At 43.9% G+C, this 9,619-nt stretch overlaps 1 protein-coding gene across 7 annotated transcripts; it reads right to left on the bottom strand.

The window, feature by feature from the left end:
- Positions 1-274: 274 nt before the first annotated feature.
- On the bottom strand, positions 275-9,114 carry LOC147244245 (bromodomain-containing protein 3-like). 7 transcript variants are annotated; one of them, XM_086187379.1, is made up of 11 exons: positions 9,035-9,114; positions 7,592-7,935; positions 5,805-5,942; positions 5,594-5,729; positions 4,942-5,066; positions 4,534-4,866; positions 3,064-3,192; positions 2,795-2,980; positions 1,275-1,402; positions 915-1,189; positions 275-790 (listed from the first exon to the last, which is right to left on the bottom strand). In XM_086187379.1, the coding sequence occupies exons 2-11, from the start codon at positions 7,790-7,792 to the stop codon at positions 702-704; spliced, it is 1,740 nt and encodes a 579-aa protein (XP_086043505.1). In that variant the 5' UTR covers positions 7,793-7,935; positions 9,035-9,114; the 3' UTR covers positions 275-701. The 7 variants fall into 7 exon arrangements, with proteins under 7 accessions (XP_086043505.1, XP_086043502.1, XP_086043503.1 ...); XM_086187376.1 differs by having other exon boundaries at positions 8,958-9,067; XM_086187377.1 differs by lacking the exon at positions 9,035-9,114 and adding an exon at positions 8,935-9,006.
- Positions 9,115-9,619: the final 505 nt, after the last annotated feature.

Here is a 9,619-nt window from a genome sequence, read left to right as displayed (position 1 = left end):
GTAAGTGAATTAACAGGTAGCAGTAATATAACAAGAATATGTTCCCTAAAGCCCATGGCCACAGGCTTTCTCATGCAATGCACAATTAAAAATAATGTCAAATAGCATGACTGCCATCTACTGGCTGATTCCTGAACTGCAGCGGTGCTCAACCAGTCGTTCAGGACACTGGCTGGTTCTGCACACCAGCTTAAGCAGGGACAAAGTTATGGAGACTATGGTTTTTAAAAAGCACAACAAAAACTATATTACTAATAAAAACTTGACAATATTTTTTACATTTTTATTAGCAAAAATAAATAAACCAACCGGAAACAGATGAATTTGTGTTACCTTAAGAGGATGTAGATGATCAATAATGGACAGAAGGCACTTTGAAACGTAACAACCCTGTATATCACATTAGTGACTAACCACAAACAGAGTGAGGCAAAATACAGTCTTGCAGTGTGTGTGTGGGGGGGTGATATTTAACGAGATTAAGTGTTTGTTAGTGCAACTGTCTGAGGATCAGAACAACATCATAATTAGAGGCAAAGAGTTTAAATTTTAAGTGGTCTAAAAAAATGATAGTTGTTTCCCTTTGTTCATGATCTGCACACATAAATCAGGTATCTCCTTTTCCAACAAAGGTCTTCTTGACAGCAGGAGACAAAACAAAACAAAAACTGGCAGAAGTAGAAATACAAATACTAGAGTTGTCATGAGCTGGAGTCAGTGGAGCTACTGGAAAGAGAATCCGAGGAGCTGATGCTGCCAGCGTGATGAGACGCAGCTTGACAGCTTTTCTCTGGAAAGATCAAGGAAACACAATCACTGAATGCAAACTTTCAGTTCCCGGAAGTCCATTTTTTTAAAAAAATCATTAATATTAAATAATGAAAAGGAAAATGTCAGATATGATTTGTACTTACTCTGAAATTTCTTAAACTTCTTGTAGAGACAAGACTTGACGTACTGCTCCAGCTCACGCAGAGTTGATGGCTTCAGTATCTCGAAGTCGATCTCGATCTCATCTGGGTTGGACTCACACATGGAGGGCTCTCTCGTCTGAATGATGTGGACCACCCTGCCTAGCTTTATGCCCGGTAACCGGTTGATGTCCAGGCTCAGTTGGTGCTTCTCATCGTATGTCATTTCCAGAGATTCCTCATCTGAATCACAGTCTTTGTTTCCCTTCCAAGACGGCCTGAAATTCAAGACGACACAGTCAAAGGTCTAAGTAGAGGGGACGCGATGGATGTAAAGCTCATCAGCTAGATAAAACTTCATACCCGACACATTTGCAAATGAGACTGCTTTTATCCCCCCGGTCATTCTTCGTCTCGTCCTTCTCATTTTTCATCTTTGGCCTCCCAGAAACTTCAGAGAGTGTGGCGAGCTGTTCATGAACAGCTTTAAGCTGTGAAGAATACCAACAGGTAGGACTTAGTGTGGCGCCACGTGACTATATTAGAAGAACAAGGGAGAGGCCAGGAGCCCAAAAAATAGCTCATTTGTAATTGCACTGATCAATCCACCACTGATGGTAATCGCCAGGTGCCATCTGTAAATAATGTGGTTGGTTGTCTCATCAGAAGTGGTGATCCAGTGTTTTATTTTGAAAACTGACCAGGTATACAATGGCATTTGGGTGGTGCAGTGGTTCAGTGGTTTGAGTCCCAGCTCAGGCACGGGATCTCTCTGTGTGGAGTCTCCATGTTCTCCCTGTTCCTGTGTGGGTTCTCTCTGGTACTCCAGCTTCCTCCACAGTCCAAAGACATCAAGAGAGGACGAGGCTGATTGATACTCTAAATTGACTATAGGTGTGACTGTGAGAGTGAATGGTTGTCTGTCTCTATGTGTTGGTCCTGTGATGGACTGGTGACCTGTCCAGGGTGAACCCCGCCTCTCACCTGAAGGCTGCTGGGATAGGCTCCAGCCCCCCCCCCCCCCCCCCCCCCATAACCCTTAACAGGATAAGAGGTAGAAAATGGATGGATGGACAATGGCATTCCAGAGGACTTCCTGTCTGACTCGATCGGTTCTGTGCAGCTTGATGCACCTTCTGCCAAAATGGACACGCCTCAGTACACATAAATTGTTCCAACATGTTGTTTTCCACATTTACCATTTTTCAGATTTTTTTCAAAAGATTCTATTTCATTATCAGGGAAAGTAACTTGATCAGTTCTTCATGAGTTCCTCTTAAATATTCACCAAGTGTAGTCGGCGAGCGGCGAGGGAGCTGGTGGTGCAGCGTCTGCTGTCAAAATAAGCAGTCGTCAGTTAACGATATGTCCCTACATGATAGATAATACATCCATTGATCTGTGATCGGTATCGGCAGATACTGCTTTCACTGATCAGCCCTAAAGGACCTGATCAGAGCTGTTAAATTTAAAATATCCCAAAAGAGAAAAAAAAACAAAAACCGGGGGGGGGGGGGCAAAAAAGTGAGCAATTATCTGTTCCTCCCCGCTGTGTATTTAATTTCTAAAATATGGCCACATAAATGTACTTTTTCAACATCTATATTATTTTATATGATTTTAGCATTTCTTATGTCAGATTGTTTCTGCTTTTATCAGCCTATTTTCACATCTACCAACTTATTCATTTTTCTCTTTGAAAGATTTCAATATGCATCTTTTTGTTTGGCTCTGAGGAAGATGGCAAATAAGCAAAGTTTCCAAAAAGTGGGCAACACATTTAACAAATCTTCCCCTGCTGGCATTTGGGAGGACACCGACCTTTCAGCTCAGGAAAGAAGCCATCCTTCTCCTCTTCTAAACAGAACCACGCAGGAACCCACCTGTTCTTGTAAGTCAGCCAGCCGGCCAGCCTGATGTTTAACTGTGTCGGATTTGTCCACGCTTGACGAGGATCCTGTTCCACTTATTCCCCCATGACTCGAACTGTGTGCAGAAGTGGCACTCGCCGCAGACGTCGGCTCAACAGGCTCATCTGGCATCGTGGCAAACCTCTTCTCGAACACTCGCTGAAGCAAATGCATCGGATAGAAAAATGTAAAGATGGTTTATGAGAACTGGAAAAACCCGTTGGATACATCTGACATCATACCTGAAGTTCCCTGGCCATGTTGACGACGGCGTGTTCTGGAGGGTTGTACTTGTAGCAGTTTGAAAAGATTAACCTGACATCTGCAGCAAAACTCTGGGCATCCTGATACTCTCTGCGATCCATTTTTTTCTGTAGAAGAAAAAAAAATTTAAAGATCAAACACTGATGTGAAGGCACGTTCAAAAATGAAGTATTTGTAGTAATTACAATGGGCTCAGAAAGTATTCAGACCCCTTCACTTTTTTCACATTTTGTTATGTTGCAGCTTCAGTGTCGAGGCACAGATGTGGGGAAGGCTACAAAAAAATTTCTGCTGCATTGAAGGTTCCCAAGAGCACAGTGGCCTCCATAATTCTTAAATGGAAGAAGTTTGGAACAACCAGGACTCTTCCTAGAGCCGGCTGCCCAGCCTAACTGAGCAATCGGGGAGAAGGGCCTTGTTAAGAGAGCTGACCAAGAACCCGATGGTCACTCTGGCTGAGCTCCAGAGATGGGGATGAGGAGATGGGAGAAACTTCCAGAAGGACAACCATCACTGCATCATTCCATCAATCTAGGCTTTAGGGCAGAGCGGCCAGATGGAAGCCTCTCCTCAATAAAAGACACAGGAAAGCCTGCTTGGAGTTCACAAGAAAGCACCTAAAGGACTCTCAGACCATGAGAAACAAGATTCTCTGGTCTGATGAAACCAGGCTTGAACTACTTGACCTTAATTCTAAGCGTCATGTCTGGAGGAAACCAGGCACGGCTCATCACATGCCAAGTACCATCCCAACAGCGAAGCATGGTGGGGGAAGCATCATGCTGTGGGGTGTTTTTCTGCAGCAGGGACTGAGAGACTGGTCAGGGTTGAGGGAGAGCTGAACGGAACGAAGCACAGAGATATACTTAATGAAAACCTGATCCAGAGCGCTCAGGACCTCAGACTGGGCTGGCGGTTCACCTTCCAACAGGACAATGACCCAAAGCACACAGCCAAGACACCGAGGAGTGGCTCAGGGACAACTCTGTGAATGTCCTCGAGTGGCCCAGCCAGAGCCCTGACTTGAACCCATCGAACATCTCTGGAGAGACCTGAAAATGACAGTGTACCAACAGTCTCCATTCAACCTGACAGAGCATGAGAGGATCTGCAGAGGGGACTGGCAGAAAAACCCCAAATCCAGGAGTGCAAATCTTGTCATCTCATACCCAAGAAGACTGGAGGCCGTATTCGCTGCCAAAGGTGCTTCAACTAAGTACTGAGTAAAGGGTCTGAATACTTATGAAAGTGTGATATTTCAGTTTTTCATTTTGAATTTGCAAAAGTTTCAAAAAATTCTGGTTTCACTTTGTCATTATGGGGTATTGAGTGTAGACTGAGGGGGGAAAATGAATTTAAATGATTTTAGCATAAAGCTGCAACATAACAATGTGAAAAAAGTGAAGGGGTCTGAATACTTTCTGAACCCATAGTATATGGTGAAATACTTTGACAGTTCCAAGATCCATGGGGTATTTGATGATGTCATGGTAATCGTGGAGCCCCAGAGCTTTAACGTCGACGGGGTAGTAGAATGGCCAGGCGTAGGCCGAGTGTTTCTTGGAGAGCAGTTCCTTCAGAATGTCGCTGCAGAACTTGAGCTGGTCACTCAGCGGGCTCTGTTCTAGTCCCAGCGGTGGTGACACCTTTTCTTCAAAGTAGTTCTTAGGAAGCAGGACAGCTCGGCCCGCACTCTCACGTCTCCGCTTGCTCTCCCATAAATCACTCTGACCGCTTCGTGTGTCAGTCGCTGCGTCTTCCCTCCTCTTCAGTCCTTTCTTCTATGTTGATTAGGAAAAAAAACAATGAGGAAAAGTTCTCCCTGCGCTCCTAAACAATAGGGTATGGTGACTCACTTTTATGGCGGTGTGTGATGTCTGCGTGGAAGTGGATGATGTGCTGGAAGCTGAGTGGCTGAGAGTTGGCTGTGATGGCGGTGTTGAATCAGGAAGACTTGAGGTGACACTTCCATCCTGCCCACCTACATTAACACAAATTAATCAAAACAAATCCATTCTTTAGATCGACAGTTTTCCTCTTTCTTCGGTTTGCAAAATACAAGTCCTTCTTTTCTTTCCCCATTGATATTGTGCTTTTCACACGCTTATAAATGACTCAAGAAACAAAGACAATAACATTGTCCCTAATTGATACACTGAGATCTATATTTTGAGGCCCTCTGCTATCGCAGAGGTATAAAACCACACGGACCATTCTGAAATAGTGCTCCAATAAATAGCTGATGGAAATTATTCATGCCAGTGCCTGAAATAATTAACTGTCTCTTTATAGTGTCCTCAAATGTCATTATTCTTTCTTAGGAGTTCATTTCACATCTTTTATAGCATTTTCTCTTATTTATTTCTCGTCCCGGGAGTGCAGGAGCTCTATTAGTCCCTGCAGCACGTCTACTACAGATCACACTACCAATTACAAACGTCTTCCCCCGGTGGTCTCCGTTCGCTGCTGCAGCCTAGCGTAGCTTTCATGTAAATAATAATTCATCACCTGCGTTGGTGCCTTTCTTGCCCTTCCCTCTGGCTGCCTGAGGTAAAATCTCCACTTCGTTCTGAGGCATCTGGGCCACTTTCTGCAAGTAAATCTTCTCCAAGGCGAGAGCCATCAGCACGATGTCGTCTGTCGGCTAGAGAACAGGGGGATATCAACGAGGAGCTGGGGTCAGCCAGGCAAGCTGGTGTCCAACCATGACCAGCCTCACCTTGTTGTAGATGTAGCAGTTGGTGAACATGGTGTTGAAGTCCTGCAAACATTCACTGGCGCTCCAGTAGTAGTTGTTCTCCAGCCGTTTCTTGATGGTGCCCAGGTCCATGGGAGATGTGATGATCTTATGATAATCCTGGTTTAGACAGAAAGAGTCAAGTGACTGCCGCTTTACTTTTTACAACAAAAATACACAATTTCTGATGGGATAAGATTATTCATGCACGATTGCTGCATTTCAACACAATTCTTGTCACTTCCACAATTCCAGTTAACTGTAATCTGGTTATTATTAATATCATAGCTTAGAAAATAAATGGTTATAATAAAATTGCCGAAGGAAAAAAAACAAAACGTCACGCCACTAAAATCATTTACCTGTAAACCCCTATAGTTGCTGTTGTCACATTTGGCTCTTCCACCAAATACAAGTGTGTGACTCCTCTGGACAGTGTCGGAATATTTAGAAATGGTGGGTCACCCCCTCCCCCCATGCTGGATAGTCCACCTCCTTTTACAAAAAAGGCCCTTTTAAATTAGTGAACAATTAGCATTTCCAAATTATAAGTCGTTATTAAAACACTATCTTGGCAAACTAGAACTGCAGTGATAAAGTGACAAGTTTGTGTTACCAAAGTTGCTGTTATGAAACTGTATGAGACTGAGAGTTATCGATCTAAAGACTCCGTACTCAGAGTGTTGTGTTGTCATCGAGATTCAGATGAAATCAACACCCCCACCAGTTTAGACACGCGATCTCTCTTCCTGACAGGATCCATTCAACAGAGATAATCAGATGACAGGCGTCGTTACAAGGCCCATTTCCTTTTGGTTTAATGATTTCTATTCTAGATAACTGGTAATGGGTGTGAAGATTGAAGCAGTATGGTGACCATCGCATCCTAAGTGTGTTATTCAGATAATCAGCTCATATTTTTGGCTGATATGCTGCTCCACGTCACTGCAGAGAACGTTTCTGCAGAGGAGCGTGGCTCACCGGCTCCAGGATCCCACTGAGCCAGTTGTAACATGTTTTTTTTTTGTTTTTGCAGGTAGACCAAACAAAAAGCCACCTTGCCAGATGCAGATAAATTTATTTATATATTTGCTTAAACTGTAGTTAAATTTACACATTTACTTAAAATAGAGTGCAGGAAACACAAGGCAGTGAAGCACAGACCAGATTGTACAAGAGTGGACACAGGTGAAAAGGTCACAACAGGGAATAGCAGGAGTGTAGCTCATGGCTAGCATCACTCCTTCAAGCTAATTAAGCCAGAACAGAGTCCACAGAATTTCTACGGTAGCATGAAGTGGTGGGAGTCAGAAGTAGATAAGAGCAAGGTCGTGAATCAGGGCAAAGAAAGGTTTTGATCTTCACAGCTGCAACAAGAAGTCTACGATGGGAACAGATGGTGCTGGCACGCGGTCAGACAGAAGATTCTGAAAAATAACACGAAGATCAAAAATACACACTTGCACGCAGAAGCGATCACGTAAGCACCTCCTTGTAACACATAAACCTGGAGAGAGAGTGAGATCGTTGGACTTCTTGCCCCAACGCCAGGGACGACACATCTGCGTGTGCTGACTCCAGTGTAGGGGAGACGATCTCCAGAGCTCTGGATTCTTTCCTGTTAATCTGAATAACTCTTTTGAACCAACTGGAAGGTGTCCTCTCCAGATTTTGAACAGCGCAATATAGACTCTGTGGGTCCTTCTGATTGATTCATGATGACTTGTTGAAACATTCCTACACAGAACACATACGAGCACAGTACTCACTGGTAGTTTAAGAGTCACTGCATCAACAGGATGGTAAAATGGCCATGAGAACTGGTGCCGCCACAGGTTCTTGACCACTACAGTCTGTAAGAACTGCAACTGATTGGTCCTCCGGCCTAATTTGTTGGGATTGGTCACCTCAGGGGGTGGAGGATTCTCGAGATGTGGGACACCGGGGTCAATGTCCCCTGACATGATCATGGCCGCAGGATCAGACCGGTCTGTCTCTGCTGGTTTCTGTTATCTTCTGTAAAGTCTGAAGCGTTTGCCTTTAAGGTGAGAGATGGCACCACAGGAACTAGGGGCCTCCTCACGCATAGTTCCCCTCATACCACACAGACGACCTGTCGGAACCAAGAGTAACAACAGCGTAGTACATACTTAGCACAGTCCATCATTCACATCATATATGTGAAAGTAGCAAGCGCAGAGCACAAAAGAACTATGTCTAATACTAGGCTTTCCTAAATAACTATACCTGACTGCGCCCACATTTTGTCAAGGAATGAAAACAATTAGGATTTTTTTTTTTAAAAACTACTAAAGTTTGTCAACAATATTGAAAATCACCTTTCAAAATGCTCACGACGTCATATAAAAGTTTCTACAAATACAGCTGACGTTACGCGCGTTCATTAATGGCAGGTTAAGTAAACATTGTGATGTGCGCAGCAAACCAAGTACTAGCGAGAATTCCAATCATTGAAAAAACATCTTGCACTGCAATTAGATGTAAAGGTTTTATTGCTCACACGTGTGCCAGCGGAATATCGAGCAGCCTTCTAAGCACACCTTTCATTATCACATTAGTAGAAGGAATAGGAAATTAGATATTTCTGTCACCAAACTACATATCAAGTTCAGATCAATGGTAAATTTAACGATATATCAATCCCTTCCATTCACAAAAATTAAGTTATCGAATGTGTGACTGGGCAGAGAAAGAGAAGGAGCCAGTCATTTCTCGGAGGTTGGAATAATAAGGAGCGAAAGCCGCAGGCGGTAGGCATTTAGCACGGAGAGCTAACTGGGTGTGTTGTTAGCTTAGCTTAGCTTAGCTAGCCGACGACAGCAGACACACATATTGCCGAGGCATCCTCTTTAGTTTACAACTACCTGCAGTCACGTCGGCCGGCCGAGGCCAAGTTCTCGTCCCGTATGAGACAGCGGGTTGTTCAAAACAAAAACAAAGTTAAGCCAGTGAGGCTCTTTCATAATTTTACCGTAGAAAACGCTTTAAGGGGCGACTCCGCCCCGCAAACGTCTCTTAATCCAAGCCTATCCCGGAGCACCGCTTGACGCGAACAGAAATATGTGAACTTTCTGACCGTGGAGCCACGGACCGTTTCAGGACGTGTTCCCCCACCTCACATACTGAATATGTGGATTGTTCACCAGACTTAAGGGTGTGTGGTGCCATCTTGTGTCTCGGCGAGCCCACACCTCTCGGTCTCCAGTCGCTCGCTCGCTATGCCATGAAGTACAAGAAGTTGAATGCAAAGGTTACGTAGTTGAACGGCAATGTAACACGATAGACATGTCCATGTGTAACACACCCCTCATTCATGGGGTTGCTGTGTTGAGTTTTTACTGAATCTGTGGAGGCAGACTTGTGTTCATTGTCATGATGATTCTGGAGGGTGTCATTTTTTGGTACATTCGAAGTGAACAAGCAGGTGACAGCCAGTAAATTATAGAACATAGATGTTTTAGAAAAATATGTTAATGGAAAATATAATTGAACTGAATTATAGACTATTGTCATTTGTATTTGTGACTTTTTTTCCTTCCTGCATTCCTTTTTTTTGACTCCAGGGTGCAGAAAGTATCTGCCAGGTAGGTGCAGTGTGAAGTTAACGGAACCCATCATCGGCCACGACTAACAACGTCCAGAACGTCCAAGAATGGAAGTTTGCTAACTCTAAAGCACATAGTTGTGTATCATCCATATCATAAGCCATATGCTCTATAAACCACAAACACACTGATTTGAGATAATATAAATCCTTCTGGTGCTGTGTTGTTGAA

Source organism: Aulostomus chinensis, chromosome 19 (genome assembly GCF_037954235.1).
Source record: "Aulostomus chinensis isolate RoL2024-O1b breed Wild chromosome 19, RoL_Achi_v1.0, whole genome shotgun sequence".
Lineage (NCBI taxonomy): Eukaryota > Metazoa > Chordata > Actinopteri > Syngnathiformes > Aulostomidae > Aulostomus > Aulostomus chinensis.
This window is presented reverse-complemented; position numbering and strand designations above follow the sequence as displayed.

Bases quoted from the DNA above. Each gene is read 5' to 3' on its own strand.
- LOC147244245 (XM_086187379.1), bottom strand. From the start codon at position 7,792: ATGATCATGTCAGGGGACATTGACCCCGGTGTCCCACATCTCGAGAAT. The intron at 4,867-4,941 runs GTGAGTCACCAT...TAATCAACATAG, and splicing joins CATCACACACCGCCATAAAA to AAGAAAGGACTGAAGAGGAG. The intron at 3,193-4,533 runs GTATTTCACCAT...TTTCTTCTACAG, and splicing joins TGGATCTTGGAACTGTCAAA to AAAAAAATGGATCGCAGAGA.